We start from the raw sequence: 20,368 nt of genomic DNA on the forward strand, positions 1-20,368 counted from the left end.
GTCACCAGTGAGCAAATGATGATGATAATAATGGTGGTTGTGGTGGTGGTCATGGTGATGGAGATGTCAGAAGAGATACAGCTGGTTAATGGTAGAGGCATGTTCAATGGTAGGAGCACAGACAGTAGCAAATGCTTTCAGAATCTTTAAGACTGTAACTTCACTGAAACTGACTGCATCATGGAGTTTTAAAAATGGATCAATAAGGCAGAGGAATATCATTCTGACGACGGCGGCGACCACCACCACCACCATCTCCTCCTCCATCAAATAACATTTTCCCCCACAATCATAAAACACTTCCATCTACCCCACCAACCCTGCTCCACTGCCAACACTATTCTTTTTAACAAAACCTCTCTAGCACAAATAATCTTCACAACCACCATCACCGCCGCCGCCAACAGCACCACCAAGAACAATATGACCACCACCATCAACATTATCAACACCCCCCTCCCGAACACTGCCACTACCGACAAATGAAATAAACCATTGAGGCAGACAAAAATGAAAATCCATAAAAGAGAGGAAAAAGCAAACGAAACAGCCAGTTTGTTTCACTGGTTTTCCATTGGTCGGTTGTATCTATTTCAGACATCTTACCATCCTCATGGTTGGTGGTGGTGATCTGTGAGCTTTCCATCGGAGGACATCATCTGGACCAATGCCAGGGTTGCTGACTATTTAGAAAATGGATTAGGAAAGCACCGGAAGCTCAGAGGAAAACACCCAACCGTCATATGACCCCAAGAAATGGCCCTTGTTCAATGCCGTTACTTGCCTTTTAAGTGATGAACTTGTGGTGTGTTGTACTTGGTGGTAGCAACAGTAGTAGTAGTAGTAGTATAGTTCATAAAAGAAGGATGGTGGTGAGAGTGGTGTGTGTGTGTGTGTGTGTGTGTGTAAAGGAAACCAAATTTCATTAGATTGATTTTTATGGTATCTAGTTCCGTGCCAGTGGTAAATTGGGATGGTTGATACCTTTCACTTGCATAACCAGGCATTGAAATAATAAAGCCTCAAATCATGCTGTTTTTATCCCATGAGGCCTTAGTGCAGTTAAATAAATAAAAAAAAACTAAGGTTATGGAATGAATCAACAAATACTCTTTTACTTGTTTCAGTCATTTGACTGCGGCCATGCTGGAGCACCACCTTTAGTCGAGCAAATTGACCCTGGGACTTATTCTTTGTAAGCCCAGTACTTATTCTATCGGTCTCTTTTGCTGAACCGCTAAGTGATGGGGGACAAACACAGACACACAAATACACACACATACATACATACATATATACGACAGGCTTCTTTCAGTTTCCGTCTACCAAATCCACTCACAAGGCTTTGGTCGGCCCGAGGCTATAGCAGAAGACACTTGCCCAAGATGCCACGCAGTGGGACTGAACCCGGAACCATGTGGTTGGTTAGCAAGCTACTTACCACACAGCCACTCCTGCGCCTATGTTTATGTTTCTAGCAAACCCAAAGACTCATTTGGATATAATGACAGTGCTAATAATAATTTATTACATTACCACAGTGAAGGCACATGGTTCAGTGATTAGAGTATTGGCCTTACGATTACGAGCTTGTGAGTTCAATTCCTGGATTGGGCTGTGTATATTATTCTTGAGCAAGACACTTTATTTCACGTTGCTTCAATTCACTCAGCTACAGAACTGAGTTGAGGCACCAGTGGTACCAAGCTGTATCGGTCTTTGCCTTTCCCATGGACAACATTGGTGGAATGGTGAGGGGAGGCTGGTATGTATAGGCAACTGCTGGTCTTCCACAAACAACCTTGCCTGTACTTGTGCCTTGGAGGGGAACTTTCTCGGAGCAAATCCATGGCCATTTGTGACTAAGGGGGTCTTTACCCTTTTACATTACCACAGAGCCAGAAGTTTTATAAGATGGTGAGGTAGAGTTTAGTTGATTACCTTTTCCTTAGTGCTTCTCTGGTACAAATATCGTTGAGACAAAAGTGAAAGTCAAACTCATTAGGATTTGAACTCAAATGTAAAGGGATGTAACTAAATGTTTTGAGGTGGAAATCCTGCCAGAATTATTAGAATTTTGCCTTTGACTTTTTTCTTGATTCAACATGATAAAAAAAAACACAAAAAAAACCCAAAAGATAAACACCTGTCACTTGCAATCAAGAATGAGTTAGTGTCAGCATGCTCCATGCCGACAGTTTTAGGTACCTACGTCATCATAAATAAACACAGACACTCTCTTGGCCTCCTCCCTATGATTCTGCGAAACATCCAGGATATGATGAGACTGGTACTGTACTTATCAAGCTTGAAAGAATGAAAAGTAGCCCTAGGTGGGATTTGAACTCATGAAGGTATAGGGTAGGAACAATTATTGCAATTCATTCTTCCAGATGTTTTAATGATTCTGTCCGGAAACAGTATTTCTAGGACTACATTATCAAAGTGTCCTTTTTTTTAAAAGACAGTTGAATATGATTTGAGGGCAGTTTTGTATGCTGTTTCTAGCAGTCAAGAGAAACTTACTTCCTTGGTCAGCCTTAATTAAGTAGGACTATGATAAAGGACATTCCAGTAGTAATTATCTTGTCTACATTCTATATTTATGTTGAACTATATAACCAACCTGTCCTTATCCTCTTGAATAGGATTTCAGAGAGATTTAGCTGATATTTCTAGAACTCTCTTTAGCAAAGGTAACTGACTGGAAGCCACTTCTATCCCAAACCTTATGCTGTTATAAAATTGGGAAATATTTAATCAATTTTGGAGAGATAAAAAGCACAAGCTTGTTTCAATGGGATTTGAATTTAAACACAAGACATAAGTATATTTCTGCCTAAACGGTCAGAAATGTATCTAACATTTTCACCAACTGCTGCTACGATGTTTTTGTTCACCTCCAATATATATTCTGTTTTTAAACACTGCACATCCATAAGAGATACCTCAGTAAATTTGTTTTTTGCAATGTATTTACATTAAGTATGATACACAAATGGCTCTTCTTTTATTGCTTTTCTTTTTAATCTAAGGTTCAAAGAGCTTCACAAGAGACATTGCTTAACATTATTTACATGGTGCTAAAATAACAGATAAGTCTAAATAATGAAGTCCTTTCCAGAGACATATCGAAATGATTGTAGTGGATCAGAAATCATAACCCATGAGCTGGCAATACATATCTGATGCATATAGCCATTTCACATTTGATCATGTACCAAATACCAAAGTAACTTAGGAGAGAAGTAGTTTGTGCTGAAAACCTAATATATGTGTAATAGGATAAGTCAGCTTGGTGGAGTCTTTTCCTCTCTGATTTATACCGACAGGAGGAGTTGAATTACCTACTATCAAAACACTTTCAATTTCACAAGACTAGCACAGTTTACAGTTAGTGACTTGTACCTAATCTCCAGTATTAGTATTAATTTACAATGATAGGATACATACTGACCTCTCACCTCCAATTTCTTTACTACCCACAAGGGGTTACACACAGAGGGGACAAACAAGGACAGACAAACGGATTAAGTCGATTATATCGACCCCAGTGCATAACTGGTACTTATTTAATTGACCCCGAAAGGATGAAAAGCAAAGTCGACTTCGGCAGAATTTGAACTCAGAACGTAGCAGCAGACGAAATACGGCTACACATTTCGCCCGACGTGCTAATGATTCTGCCAGCTCAACTCATTGACTGAAACCATCTATACTGCCAGCAAAATAGATAGTTTTAAAAGTATTACCTTCACAGTATCACATGCTGACCATTAAATTAGTACCAATGTTGAAAAAGATGTCTACCTGTAATTTTATCACTCAACACACGAGCATCGTGTTTGGTAGAATTTGGTGGAAAATGAAGAGGTGTTTTCAACCGGCTTGGTACATACGTTGTGTGAGTCTGCATTTGAATGTATTTCATCTGTAATTAAACAAGAATTTGGGTTTCCTTTTTAAGGTTTGTATTAATTTTATTCAGTTAAAAGTTGCAGCATTAAACAGAAACTATGTATTCACCACATATATCTATAACAATGTGTGTGTGTATATACATATATGTACGAGCTAAACACCCCACTCCCGTCCAATGGACGGTGCTGAGTTGCCAAACATTTAAACCAAATTTTCTCAAAACAACTTGTCCGACCATCCTATAGGCCTCCCCTTTGAGAAACACTGATTTAACCTAAATTTGAGACACCAGCAAAAGAAGAAATAAATATAGACTTTTTTTCTAATCCAAAGAAAAGCGATTTTATTCACTTTATTGATCGCATTCTCACCTGGAATTGATTTTTGTAATTTTTTCAACACTTACACATGCCCTGATACCATTGGTATCTACATATCAAATATGAGCGCAATCGGATGGAGGATGCCCAAGATCCTAGAAGACACACACACACACACAGACGGACAGAACAGATTTTATATAATAAATATTCTGTTTCAATCATCATCATTTAATGTCTACTTTCCATGGCATCATCATCATCATTGTTTGACCGTGGTTGAGACAATGGAATTTACCATGCTACACCAGACTTCACGGTCCATCATAGCATTATGGAGGTCCTGTTGCTGGATGCCTGTATCCCTGGAGATTACATCAGGGTAGGAGAGTGTGCGCCCTCTGGTATTGCGAGTAGATGGCTTCCAGAGGAGAAGAGTAGAAATTACCTCTTTTTCAGCTCTACAACAATGTCCAGCAAACTGGACTCTCCTACCTTTCACAAGAGATGACACAGGTGGTAGTTTCCCATATATTTGCAGTTTGGTTGGATGGCGCTTCCACGAGAGATTTTGAGCTCTCATAAGGAGGCGAGCGTAGGTTCCATCCAACCGCCTCTCAAGCTTCTTTGATAACGTCCAGGTTTCTGAGCCATATAGTAGAATTGGTTCGACTGTGGCTTTGAAGATTTCCATGGCATAGGCTGGTTGTTTCGACAGGAACTGGCGAACGGAAGACTGCGTTGTGCTCCAATGTTTGCTTCATCATGGTTCTGTAGGGCTGGATGCCCTTCCTAATGCCAACCACTTTACAGAGTGTACTGGGTGCCTTTTATTTGGCACTAGTATAAGCGAGGTCATAAGAGAAGACTCCTCAATTGATGGTGGGGGGCGGGGAGAGAAGATAGAGGGAAGTGGTTTTATGGCTAGGGGATGAGAGGTTAAAGTATGATAAAGGGTCAGGAACAGGTTCTTGCTGTAGAGGAGATACATGGATACCCCAGCTGGATGAGAAAGGACGGGGAAGATATGTCAGGGAATATCCTCAAGTTACTGTGTGTGTGTGTGTGTGTGTGTGTGTGTGTGAATATGTATATATTTCTTTACTACCCACAAGAGGCTAAACACAGAGGGGACAAACAAGGACAGACAAATGGATTATGTCGACCCCAGTGCGTAACTGGTACTTAATTTATTGACCCCGAAAGGATGAAAGGCAAAGTCGACCTCGGCGGAATTTGAACTCAGAACGTAACGGCAGACGAAATACAGCTACGCATTTCGCCCAACGTGCTAACGTTTCTGCCTGCTCTCTGCCTGTGTGCATATGTATATATGATATGTGTGTGTGTATGTGAGTGTGTATATATATATATACATATATATAATACAGATTGCACAACTGAACTGAGACCAATAACAAAATGTCTGCTAAATCTTAAATAAGTATTGTGAATTAAGAGCTAATATTTTGCAGGTAATAATTATAAGGTATTAACATTTTTTTTATAGATTGTGTTAGATAATACCAAAATAATAAAATCACTGCAATGAAAAATAATTTGCAGATGAGTCATGCCAACCACACCCCACATCATATCATCATGCAAAGTCAGCAGTCAACTGTATTCTGGCTATGCACAAGATGTTTGCTATTAATTACACACAATCTGTTGTACCTGCAAGTATACTTGCCCTTTCCAGGTTGGTTTTTAAATGGTCTACTGTTATAAATCCACAAATCAGTATGACCAGGGTTGCAGAAAACTAAGGTGATGATAGTCAGTGCCATTAAAATTTATTTAGGTATGACATGTAAGTTCACAGGCATCAAAGTTTTTCCACAGTCCATTCTGAAACTTTAAGGGCTGATAGAGCACCAAAATGTTTTTGACTAGCTGAAGCACAGAGGAAAGAAAGTGAGGGCGATCTTACGGTACAAGTACCATAACTGCCATGTGTGTTTGTTTACATTTGAAGAAGAAGATCGTCACTCTCCGAAAAGTCTTTTTTTTTTTTTATATATATGGGGGGGTTAAGGTTAGGATTTGTGTTAGGGTGAGGGGTGGGAGAAAAGGTTTCTTTTTGCATCGGAAATGTAAACAAACCCACGTGGGTTTATAATTGGCAGTTATGGTACTTGTACCGTAAGATTGCCAAAGTGAGAATTGTTTTTGACAGAGGAAATTTGTATTCAATAAAGTTACTGATCATCACAATTTTAGGGTTACTCTTTTACTCATTTCAGTCATTTGACTGCGGCCATGCTGGAGCACCGCCTTTAGTCGAGCAAATCGACCCCGGGACTTATTCTTTTGTAAGCCCAGTACTTATTTTATCGGTTCTCTTTTTGCTGAACCGCTAGGTGACGGGGACGTAAACACACCAGTATCGGTTGTCAAGCAATGCTAGGGGGACAAACACAGACACACATACATATATATATATATATACGACAGGCTTCTTTCAGTTTCCGTCAACCAAATCCACTCACAAGGCATTGGTCAGCCCGGGGCTATAGTAGAAGACACTTGCCCAAGATGCCACGCAGTGGGACTGAACCCGGAACCATGTGGTTGGTTAGCAAGCTACGTACCACACAGCCACTCCTGCGCCTATTGCACGCAAGACTTTCAAAGCTTCTACTATAGTGTCAAATAAGATTCCAGCCTCTGTGATGGTGTTTGGAGATGTTGCAAACAACAGATGTGTGATACTGTCTTGTTTTATCAAAACAGGTCCTCACATCAGTATCAGCACATCTGAATATCTGAACATCCTGGATAAATTTCTGATATCATGGAAAACTCAATATTATGATCTGAGTAAGTTATATCTATCCAAGATTCTGCACCAGTACAGAGTTTAACCCTTTAGTGTTCAGATTACTCTGTTAAATGTAATACTTTTTCACTCAAATTGTTTTGAATTAATCATGCATTATCTTATAGCTTTGAGGTTTCAATGATGTGATTGTTTATTTTCAGAATGGCATTGTAGGTTAGGAGTGAGAGGCTAGATATCGTCAGTTTGAATATAAAATATGTAGAATATATTGGGCTGGATTTGGCCGGTTTAAACACTAAAGGGTTAAAGCATGTGCAAGATGAGACTTTTACTGTTTGTCCCCAAAGAAGCCTGGCTTTGAAACTCACCACATCTGAATACATGTGACTGTTGAATGAGGGACACCATTAAGTCCAAGTCCAACGCAACACCTCACTGCAGTGTTTCTACAGTGAAGATTATTAGGAAGACATTCAGGTCTGCAAATGTGAATGAGACAAAGAGACATGCTCAGATTTCCACATTTCTATTGAATTGGTTACATCTGTTGATGATATACATTTTTTATTAATATCTTGCCTTATCTTATGATAAACAAGCGCATTCAGAGAATGCAAACCTCTGCCACTAATGTCCTCTTAAAATGAGAATATCTGAAATAAACTCATGAACCCAACCACTCACAAAAAATGAAGTAAAAAAAAATGGAAAAATAGCCCAGAATCCTTGTTTGGTACCTGATTGGTCCCAATGGTAGTCATGGAAATATGAAGGTGGCTGCAGAAAATTTAGTAACAATAATAAATAGTTTATCTTTATCTAATACAAGACAACGTTAAATTCACTATTCAAAATAATTACAGCCTAAAGGGAGATAATTGAGAAAGACTTGAAAGTTAACATAAGATCGCAATCATGTAAAATGAAATAAATATAACAAATAATCCAGAATCCTTGTCCGGTACTGGATCAATCCCAAAATTTAAGCACTTTGTGCCAGTCACGAGGCCAAACATTTCTAAAAGTTTCATCCAGATCCATCCAGCAGTTCTTGAGATATCTTGTCCACAGATAAACAAACAATCAAACACGGCTGAAAACAATATCTCTGCCTTTGCTAAGGCGGAAGTAATAAGCATACAAAAGTTTCTTTTTGATGCTATATTTTCATTTACCTTAGTTACAAGCTTTAAAACTTCTCAATAAAAACAACCTCAATCTAGCAGTATAGCCTGGTGAATGAGTGCAAGTGTCTCATTTAAACCCAGATATACTCAGTACACACACACACACATTTAGACAGGAACAACAACAATAAAAACACATCTGAATTTTAAAAGACACATGTATCATCAACTATGAAATTAAACTATATATAAATACTATGCTCCTGCATACATATGTACATCAGGAGCATATATTTTGGGTGTGCTAGGTGTGTGATGCTTACCCATCAAAAATGGCAAATTCATTATAAATATTAACCTCACTTATTAATTCAATCACAAATCTTAATGGAAAACTTTTGGTATACCTCAGCTTAAAATTTGGTGGCATTGGGTATGGTAACACACCCAATACACAAAAACCACCAATATACAAACATATATACACCCACACCTGTATAAACATTTTTGTGTAACAAAAAATATAGCAGTTACACACACACACACACACACACACACATTAAAAATATAATTATGTTGAAGACACTTACTCAAAGTGTCAAGCAGTGGGAGTGAACCCCAAACCACATGATAACTACATAGCCATATCTTTGTGAATTAAGAAACAGCACTATAAAACAAGAGGAAAAACAAATATAAGATAGACTTATAAATGTGGGTTTTAAATAAATACATTTTTAGCATAAACTACAGAATTTTTCTTAATTATTTTATGCCACCCCACCAAAAAAAACCCCCAAAAAACACTAGAGATTTTGATTTTAGCAATTTCAACTTTTATCACCACTTCATCAATGACATCTATGAGCTGCTATTCTTTCAGCTGAAATATTAATAAATAGTAGGCGTAGGAGTGGCCGTGTGGTAAGTAGCCTGCTTAACAACCACATGGTTCCGGGTTCAGTCCCACTGCGTGGCATCTTGGGCAAGTGTCTTCTACTATAGCTTTGGGCTGACCAAAGCCTTGTGAGTGGATTTGGTAGACGGAAACTGAAAGAAGCCTGTCGTATATATGTACATATATGTATATATGTATGTGTGTGTGTGCGTTTGTGTGTCTGTGTTTGTCCCCCCAACATTGCTTGACAACTGATACTGGTGTGTTTACGTCCCCATAACTTAACAGTTCGGCAAAAGAGACCGATAGAATAAGTACTGGGCTTACAAAGAATAAGTCCTGGGGTCGACTTGGTCAACTAAAGGCGGTGCTCCAGCATGGCCACAGTCAAATGACTGAAACAAGTAAAAGAGTAAAATGCTGAAACATGTAAGATCAATCATTTTATAGGCCACCAAGAAAGAGAAACAAAATATTGTTTTAACTATTGGTATCTCTCAAAACACTGCACCTTATGAAAGAGATGACAGAGGACTGAGATACGTGGTGCATTGGACCTGCCCACCATGACAGGGCTGAGACCCTAAAATCAAAGTGCCATGTAAAAGCACCCAGCACACTCTGTATAGTGATTGGCAAAAGGAAGGACACCCAGCTGTAGAGACTAAGCTAAAACAGACTGGTGTGACCTCTGATCTTGCCTGTTCCTGTCAAGCTGTCCAACTCATGGATCACGGATGTTAAATGTTGATGACCTCTGTTTAACAATGTGGCCAAAAGTCTGTTTACGGAAAACACTTGCTTGTAAGTTTACTTTATATTTCTATACACACTCACACATCTTTATATATAAAACTAAAGTTGTGTGTCTGTCTCCTACGATTTAGATTCCTAACTACTCCCACATTTTGCGGTGCAGTTTAACCAAAACCGGGTATCTTATAGTCGTGATTCATATCGAGCCCTTCTGGGTATTAGTGCGCGTCGACGATGAGTTCACGATTTAAAAAAAAATTTACCATCATTTTTTCCATTTTAATGCATTTTTTCGCTATTATATAAGGGAAGTAACTCTCTAAAAATGTCTACGATGAGTCAACGATTTAAAAAAAAATTTACCATAATTTTTTTTTCCATTTTTAATGCATTTTTTTGCTATAACTCTCTAAAAATGCTTATATAGTTATTTCCCTTACAAACCCGAGCAACGCCGGGCGATACTGCTAGTTTTATATACACTCACATCAACACAGCATCCCAGAAGTAATATAAGCAATTTAACTGAGACAAAAATATATATTTCATTAAATGTAGAGTCTCTGGCTGCTTTATGACTTTTGTGCCAGTGTGTGTGTTTCCGAGGTTACAGATGCAACCAGCTGTTGTGGTGGCTGCATGGATAATGGAGAGTAAAAACATGGTGCAATGTGAGACAAAAGAATCCAGACATCCCTTGGTAGCAACCATGCTACTTGACATTGGTGGAAAGAGTAATACTGTTGGAAGGTGTCAAAATCACTGATCCCTGTTTGACAGTTGATACAGGGAGTGTTTACAGTGCAAACTACATGTTTTACGTATATATATATATATATATATATATATATGTGACCTCATGAGTACCGCTGGCGATTTTTTTCCTCTGTCTTCCCTTCTCTGGATCTTTCCTTCTATGTTTCCGACGAAGAGCTCCGCTTGAAACGTTAAACCCTCCTTCTTCCCTGAGCGTCCAATAATACATTATTTGTTCCACATCCTCGCGTTGTTGTGTTTGTGTTTTCTTGTTTGGATTAACTATATATATATATATATATATATAATGGTGTTATGAAGGGCATCCAGCCGTAGAAGCCACGCCAAATCAGACTGGAACTTGGTACAGCTCTCTGGCTTACCAGTTTTGGTCAAACCATCAAACCCATGCCAGCATAGAAAGTGGAAGTTAAATGATGATGATATTAGTGCAGACATGGCTGCGTGGTTTAGAAAACTGCTTCCCAGTCATATGGTCTCAGGTTCAGTCTCACTGCATGGAATCTTGAGCAAGTGTATTCTACTATAGCCCCAGGTTGACCAAAGCCTTGTGACCAGATTTGATAGAGAAACTGAAAGAGTCCCATTGTGTGTATGTATAATATATATATCTATACATATAAATTTGACAGGGGCGATTCTTTCTTGTCTTGGGATTCACGGTCAAACGGTTAGGTGGAATTGTGTGAAAAATTACACAGATGTATAGAATGATCCAGTGATGACGCTGGGCTTTGTATTGTTTCATAGCTCCGATGGTTACTCAGATAATCTACTATAATAATACTCTTGTGTTTATGAATGAGAAAGGAAGGGGTAATAGATGGATAAGGAAGGAAGGGGTGATGCCATACTTGGTAGCAGAATGATGAAAATTGTATGCTGGAAAAATAAATCAAACAGTGTTTCAACTCTGTGTGAATATATGTGTATGTATGTAAAAGGAGGATATGTGAATGTGTGTGTGTGTGTGTGTGTGTGTGTGTGCAGGGTGAATCTAGGCTTAGCTGCTAGTATAATCATAAATATATACAATACATATATTGTATATACAAAGAATATATATATATTGTATATACATACAATACATATATTGTATATACATACAATACATATATTGTATATACATACAATATATATACATTGTTTATAGATATAATATATCTATTGTATATAGATGCAATATATTGTATATAAATACTATATATATGTCCCCCCTTCCCATAACCATCATCGCCATGGTCTTCTATGCCCCCCCCTCCCCAAAACCATCATCGCCATACATAAAAGAGCGATCGCATTTATCGTTAACCCCTCTCGCTTCAAAATATCTAAAGAATACGCACAGATCATGAATGGCTAAAAGTTAAGTGAATCGTCCAACCTCGCTACGACTACCTTCTTTCTTGCACTTATCCTTATTCTTTCTCTATTCTTCAATTTCCATCTCATTGTATTGTCCCTCATTCTTTCAGTATTCCCTCATTACCCTGTCTAGCTCAAACATTTTTTTTCGTTTAGACTTGTCTCCAGGTTCATAGCCACTCTGATTTTTCAATTTTTCAATTTTTCGTTTAGTATTGTCTCCCGATTCATACAAACCCATTTGCTAGCTCACGATTAACAGAACCTCTTTACTCAGCTACGGTGCACCCGCCATCCCACCCTCACCACGCATGCCGGAAGTTCCTATTCTCTTCCATTCCGGGGTTGCTTCCCATGAAGACTGCAAATGCTCTCACCATCCCTACCCCTCCCTACCCCTAGTCTCGACCTATGTAAGGTAATGTTCATACAGTGCAAAATATGAAAGGCTAGCGTTATGCAGGTTGTACTGAAGGCTACTTTACTACTTCATTTCTTGCACATGAATTCTGCCAAATGCGAGCTTTCTTTTCAGGTACACGAAGCTACTGTCCACCGTCCCAGTTCTCTAGAGCCCATGCCTTCCACACCCTCAGGGTTGGCACCCTCAACGTTGGCACTCTGAAAGGTAGGTCTGGTGAGATAGTCGAGATGCTTGAACGGAGATGTGTGGATATATGTTGCATGCAAGAAATAAGTGGAGAGGAGGATCAGCTAGGTTCCTCACAGGCAAGGAACGCAGGTACAAGATTTTCTGGGCAGGGAACACTGACGGGGTTGGTGGTGTGGGATAATTTTTATCGCTCAGAAAGGGTAGAAAAGTAATCAGAGTAAGTGACAGAATACTTAAGATTAGATAGTGCTTCATCATAGTTTAGCAACCATTATATCAGCCTATGCTCCTCAGTCGGGGCTACCCGATGGACAGAAAGACCGATTCTATGACACTCTACTGCAGACTACCTCATTGACGAACGACAGAGACCTTATCTTGTGGCTGGTGACTTCAATGGTCACGTTGGACGACATGCTGGGGGTTCCATGGCGTACATGGAGGCTATGGCTATGGCTCCCGCAACGAGGAGGGAACCAGGCTGCTGGAGTTCTGCGATGCAAATAATCTTATGATTTGCAACACTAACTTCAGGAAACCTACCAGCCACCTAGTCACTTACCAATCGGGCCAACATACCAGCCAATTGACTACATCCTTACAAGGCAAAGGGAGAGATGGCTGCTTATAAATGCCAAAACCTTCCCAGGTGAAGAATGTACCCCACAACATAGACTGGTAGTTAGTGACTTTAGGATCAGGACTAGGAGGACAACCAGAAGACGACAAATATGGAGAAGAAGGATCTGGAAGCTTAAAGATCCTGCAAATGGACAGAGATTTAGGGACATATTACTTGAAGCCTCTGACGAAGTAGAAGGGGATAGAGCATCACAGGGGGTAGAAGACAGCTGGACGTTTCTAAGGGACAACCTGCTGAGAGCCACTGACCAGATCTGTGGCTGGTGCAAAGTCCCCTCTCGACCTAGAATAACGTGGTGGTGGTGGAACAATATTGTAGACAGGGCTATTAGAGAAAAGAGACAGGCTTGGAAGGTCTGGAAAAATGGGGGTAGCAGGGAATTGTATCAGACTGCCAAAAGAGAAGCTAGGAGACAGGTTTATTTAGCCAGAGGGGAAGCAGATAAGAAAAAATTTGCCAATGTTCTGCGCCGTGAGGACCAAAGACTGGAGGTGTTTCGTGTTGCAAGACAGTGTGTGAGAGAGAATCGTGATGTGGTAGGAGAGAAGTGTGTTCGCATGGAAGATGGTTCACTTGCGCTAAATGAGGATGCAAAGAGAGAGGTTGGAGATGCCACTATGAAAGGTTGCTGAATGAAGAAAATGAATGGGATAAAGAGAGTCTGCCGAATGTTGACCCAACAGAGGGACCAGCTATCCGAGTTGATAGTTCTGTGGTAGCTAAGGCAATTAGAAGCATGAAGACAGGGAAAGCCCCAGGCCCATCAGGAATCACTGCAGAGATGCTCAAAATGTCTGGTAGTGTCGGCTATAGCCTAGTCACCCATATAGTTAATCAGGTGATACACAAAGGGGTCATACCCAATGACTGGTGTAGCAGTATAATAGTCAACTGCTACAAAGGTAAAGGTGATGCCCTAGATACAAATAACTACAGAGGTATCAAGCTGTTGGACCAGGTGATGAAGGTTACGGAGAGGGTCATAGCCCAACTAATTAGAGAGAGAGTTAGTTTAGATGAGATGCAGTTTGGGTTTGTGCCAGGGAAAAGTACTACTGATGCTATATTCCTGGTAAGGCAGCTGCAGGAGAAATACCTAGCCAAAGATAAGCCCCTGTACCTGGCTTTTGTTGACATGGAGAAAGCCTTCGACAGGGTCCCCCGATCCCTTATCTGGTGGGCAATGAGAAAACTAGGGATAGATGAATGGTTAGTGAGAGCTGTGCGGGCCATGTATAGGGACGCCGCTAGTAGGGTGAGGGTTGGAAATGAGTACAGTGAAGAATCCGGGTAGAGGTAGGGGTCCACCAAGGCTCAGTACTCAGCCCCCTCCTATTTATCATAGTCCTCCAGGCAATAACGGAGGAATTCAAGACAGGATGCCCTTGGGAGCTCCTCTATGCTGATGACCTTGCTCTAATTGCTGAGTCGCTATCAGAACTGGAGGAGAAGTTTCAGGTGTGGAAACAAGGATTAGAATCGAAGGGCCTCAGAGTCAATCTAGCTAAAACCAAAGTCGTAATCAGTAGGAAGGTAGACAAATCACAAACACCTTCAGGTAGATGGCCCTGCTCGATCTGTAGAAAAGGTGTGTAGGTAGAAACTCTATAAGATGCACCAAGTGTAAGCTATGGACACATAAGAGATGCAGCAATGTCAAAGGAAGGCTAACTAGGAAGATGGTTTTTGTATGTGGCAGATGCTCAGGAACAATAAACACTGAAAATGCTCTGAGACCAACTTCCGTCACTTTCCAGGGAGAAAAACTAGAAATAGTTGATAGTTTCCGTTACCTAGGTGACCAAGTCAGCAGCGGGGGCGGGTGTGCTGAAAGTGTAACTGCTAGAGTAAGAATAGCTTGGGCAAAGTTCAGAGAGCTCTTACCTCTGCTGGTGACAAAAGGCCTCTCGCACAGAGTGAAAGGCAGACTGTATGATGCGTGTGTACGAACAGCCATGCTACATGGCAGTGAAACATGGGCCGTGACTGCTGAGGATATGCGTAAGCTCGCTAGAAATGAAGCCAGTATGCTCCGATGGATGTGTAATGCTGGTACTCACACTCGGCAGAGTGTAAGTACCTTGAGAGAAAAGCTGGACCTAAGAAGCATCAGTTGTGGTGTGCAAGAGAGACGTTTGCGCTGGTATGGTCATGTGGCGAGAATGGATGAAGATAGTTGTGTGAAAAAGTGCCACACCCTAGCGGTTGAGGGAACCTGTGGAAGAGGCAGACCCAGGAAAACCTGGGACGAGGTGGTGAAGCACGACCTTCGAACTTTAGGTCTCACTGAGGAATGACTAGAGACCGAGACCTCTGGAAGTGTGCTGTGCGCGAGAAGACCCGGCAGGACAAGTGAGTCCACAACCCGTGGCCTTCTACATGGGATGGAGCCAGCCTACGTATGCATACCTTCCCTTCTTGGGACACAAAGCTCTACTTGTGAAGACGTGTTGAGGCAAGTGAGGATCAGAATCGAAATCGATCAATGGAAATTGCAGATGTGTTACCAGTGCCGGTGGCATGTAAGAGAACTTTCCGTTTCGCGACCGTTGCCAGCACCGCCCCGTTTCGTGTCCGTTGCCAGCCTCGCCTGGCCCTCGTGCCGTGGCACATAAAAAGCACCATCCGTTCGTGGCCGTTTGCCAGCTCTGTCTGGCACCAGTGCGGGTGGCACGTAAAAAGCACCCACTACACTCACGGAGTGGTTGGCGTTAGGAAGGGCATCCAGCCGTAGAAACACTGCCAGATTTGACTGGGCCTGATGAAGCCTTCTGGCTTCACAGACCCCAGTAGAACCGTCCAACCATGCTAGCATGGAAAACGGACGCTAAATGATGATGATGATGATGATATATATATAGATATATTATGTATGTGTTTGTGTGTCTGTGTTTGTCCCCCTAGCATGCTTGACAACCAATGCTGGTGTTGTTTACGTCCCGTCATTAGTGGTTCGGCACAGAGACCGATAGAATAAGTACTGGGCTTATATGTATGTAGTATCAAGTTGCTCTCAAGTGCAACTAGTAACATGTAATCCAGTACAACCTATTTCTTTACTACCCACGAGGGGCTAAACATAGAGGGGACAAACAAGGACAGACAAACGGATTAAGTCGATTACATCGACCCCAGTGCGTAACTGGTACTTAATTTATCGACCTCGAAAGGATGAAAGGTAAAGTCAACCTTGGTGGAATTTGAAGTCAGAACGTAGTGGCAGACGAAATACCGCTAAGCATCTCGCCCTGCGTGCTAACATTTCTGCCAGCTCGCCACCTTTTAATCCAGTACAACCTGTCGCATGGTTGTGTCATTGGTGACTGAACCTGAAACTCCACCAAGCTTGTTTGGTGAGGAAGGTGATTTATTGGACACTGTAGGACGAAAAACAAAGCCTATCAAAGGGTGGAGGAACTTAAGAGACTCAACAGTATTCTGGGCAGGCATGCAATAGGATGTAGAAGAGTTGGTGTCTAAAGGGTGCAGGATGCCCGCTGGGAATGAGGGGTCTCTGGTCTCTGTCAAGGCATCCCTCTAGGAGAAAGCTAACTCATATATAAAACACACTGCTCTGCTGAAGCAGATATCTTGCACTTTGCTTGTCTCCGGTCTTCTTGGTATTGTTAGTGAGAGTCACTGTGGTGTTGTGCAAGACACACTCAAGTTGAAACCCTTGCTTGGGCATTGCTGGGACATCTTTCAGTGAAAGTCATGCTTGTATAATGACTAAATAGCCATCACATGTGTGTTTGTGTATGTATATATATATATATATAAAACAAAGTGGAGTTGTAGGGTACTGCACAAGTGGAATTATATACGTAAGAAGGTTTGAAAATGCAATTTTAAAAGATGTTTGTTTACTTTACTGGTTTCACTCTTTGGAAAAAGATTGTCAAAAGTAACATGTAGAAATTTGGTTGCGTTAATGGCGCAACCAAATTTCTACTTGTTACTTTTGACAATCTTTTCCAAAGAGTGAAACCGGTAAAGTAAATAAACATCCTTTAAAATTGCATTTTCAAACCTTCTTTCGTATATATATATATATATATATATATAGTGAGAGAGAGAGAGAGAGAGAGAAACAAAAGTATCGGGTATAACCAGTCAAAACTGCAAAGATAATCTGGAATTTGACTGATGAAAGAAAACTCCAAATGTGACCCGTCCTTGTTTTTTCCTGTCACCCCCCCCCCCAGTAATGGGGGTAGGTGGAGACAAATACACACACATATATACACAATGGGCTTCTTTCAGTTTCCGTCTACCAAATCCACTCACAAAACTTTGTTTCGCCTGAGCCTATAATAAAAAAAAAAACACTTGTTCACATTGCCATGCAGTGGGACTAAATCTGAAACCATGTGGTCAGGAAGCAAGCTTCTTACTACACAGCCATGCCTGTGCATATTATATAATATATATATATATATATATATATATATATATATCTGTGTGTGTGTGAATGTATGTATGTGTACACTTGTCCGGACATCAAGTGGTGGTCATAAGCAAGCTTCACCATCTTACAAGCAATCATGCTCATTTTCAGTCATCTGTGAAAAACATATCTGATCATGGGAAATATCATTTTGCCAAGAAACAAATGAGGGTTGGCATTACAAAGGGTATCTGGCCTTAGAAAATCCACTTCTTTCACTTAGTACCTATGGCCCAAGGCTATAGTGGGAAACACTTGCCACGGATACTATGCCATGGGACTGAACCCGAAACCATGTAGTTGGCATATATATCGGGTGGCGGATTGGTAGAATCATTAAAGAGAATAAGATTTGTTCCGGCTATTTACATTATGAGTTCATATCCCACTAAGGACAATTTTGCCTTTCATCTGTTTCATCTGTTTAGAACTTATTCTCTAAGTCTTTGAAAGATTCTGCAAGATTCTTAGTCTTTGGTCAACAGCCTGTCTGAAAAGCCTGTTATGGTATGGAGAATTACAATAAACAAGAGATGTCTGAAAACTGAGCCCTCAAAGGGATCTATCTGAACTTGTTGATAACTCTTTCCTTGTTGACAACATTTCTGTATATGACTTATATGGCACTCAAAAGCTGTTCAACTAGACTTAGTTTTTCTTCTTCTTAGCAACCACTAGTGGCAAACTGCAAAAAGAATATTACACCATCTGCATAAACAGTGAGGCTTATATTTACAAACATGTTAAGATGGGGGTTAAAACAAACCTAATCACATATAATTAATCAATGGTTTAATCGGTTATATGCGTTTCAAATAGAATGGTGAACCAAACTGCAGCATGTTGCAATATGCGTATTTAACTGATCCCGTATATAATCGATCCCATATATGATTGACTAAAATACTACAGTGAGAAGAGAATTAGGTTCCATTCTATTCTTATCAAAGCTGAAAGCATGAATTACTGTAGCCCTATCTAGACAATTTAGTTACACATAGCGTATGTAAGGGGGTAGTGATGGATTTATTTAATCCTTTTTCTCCCTCCATATATATATATAGGAACTGTAAATTTAGGGTGAATACTTGATAAGTGTAAGCACCTGTATATGCCAGATAGTGGCAATATATCAAATGATATCCTTTGTGTTCTGTTTTTGATTTTATATGTGTGTATATATATATATATATATATATATATATATTATATATATATATATGTATATACATACACACACACACTCACATACTTTTCACAAGTGAGAGCTAGATATGCTCAGTATAGAAAAAAAGGCATTGGAGGGGTGAACCATACCCTGTGTGCACACAAGGATAAAATAAAATTTAATATAATATATATTCTCACATAGGTTCATATTTCAACAAAATGACACCAAGAGTTATTTCTCTTGTTTATCATTTATGCATATGTAACCAAAAATATAAAAAGAGAACATTTTGATTTGCCCATCTGTCAGTTTTGAAGATAATCTAACCAAAATTTAATGAGTTTAAGTCACTCACCCAATGAATATTTCTGCCAAATTTGGTGAAAATCCATTCAACTGTTTTCCAGTAATTTTGCAAACACACAGACAAAGATGAACAACTACACTACCCTGCTTTTGCTGAAGCATGCAGGGCAAATATGTAGTAGAGCTCAAAGGAATTGTTACAGCATCAAGAGTGGGCTAAAGAGAAATCCAGGTGAGCTGACTGATATGAGATAGTGATGCACTTAAACACAATTAGGCTTTGCCAATTTTCTCTTGAAGGAACCCAGACTTAGAGTAATATCTCTGTGTAACTATTTATTGATTGAATGCTCAAGACTTTTTGCACATTCCATATGCAAATTATGAACATTATGATTATTATGCAATTCTGAGCTTCCCGAAACAGCTGTCAAGTTAAGTAACTATGTATTTTCTTCTTTGTATACTGTATTTTTTATGTTCTATGTAAATATATTTTTATAAATATTTGTATATAAGTGTGAGTGGATATATAAGTGTATCTCTCTCTCTATATATATATACACATATATATATATATATATATATATATATATATATATATAGAGAGAGAGAGAGAGAGAGAGAGAGAGATACACTTATATATCCACTCACACTTATATACAAATATTTATAAAAATATATTTACATAGAATATATTTTTCTTGGCAATGTTTAAACATTGCCAAGAAAAATATTTAAACCACCTGATGAATGACTGCGACTCAAAAATTTGAAGACAGCAGGCACGAAACGATTGTAGTGGATATTAATTATATTTTTTTAATAATTTTGTTACATATTTAAATAATATAAATTAATCATATGTATTGGCTTAAGTCTTTCATTGTTTGATTTGCCTAATTGTGGTTTTGTCTCTAATTTAATATAATATATATATATATATATATATATATAGATACACACACACATAAAATATTGATCATACTCTGTATAAAGTTAATGGTAATCTCAATTGTGACTCAGGGGCTTTTAATGCCCTCCCTCTCTCACCTCATTTCTCCACTACTTAAAAAAAATAAAGAAAAAAGTTGACCATTTATATAGTTCCTAAATGTTTTGAATGTAGTTGTATCCCAAATTGTGGTGCATTGACAAACTCCAAATCAGAGCGAAATAAATTTATCTGCATCTACTTGCAGCTACTAGGACAACCAAAACATGAAAGAAAAGGAATGA

General features: G+C 39.6%; 1 protein-coding gene across 2 annotated transcripts in view; it reads right to left on the reverse strand.

Annotated features, from left to right (window-relative positions):
* LOC115210197 overlaps positions 1–20,368 on the reverse strand; it is a 61,989-nt gene that overhangs the window by 18,537 nt on the left and 23,084 nt on the right. For both annotated transcript variants that reach the window (XR_004998643.1, XM_029778664.2), the window contains exon 3: positions 3,811–3,931. Coding sequence is in view for 1 of the 2 variants with exons in the window: in XM_029778664.2 (XP_029634524.1) it covers positions 3,811–3,931 (121 nt within the window). In the remaining variant the exon portion in view is untranslated. The remainder of the gene's footprint in view (positions 1–3,810; positions 3,932–20,368) is intronic.

This window comes from Octopus sinensis, linkage group LG4 (assembly GCF_006345805.1).
Source record: "Octopus sinensis linkage group LG4, ASM634580v1, whole genome shotgun sequence".
In the NCBI taxonomy this organism is placed as follows: Eukaryota; Metazoa; Mollusca; class Cephalopoda; order Octopoda; family Octopodidae; genus Octopus; species Octopus sinensis.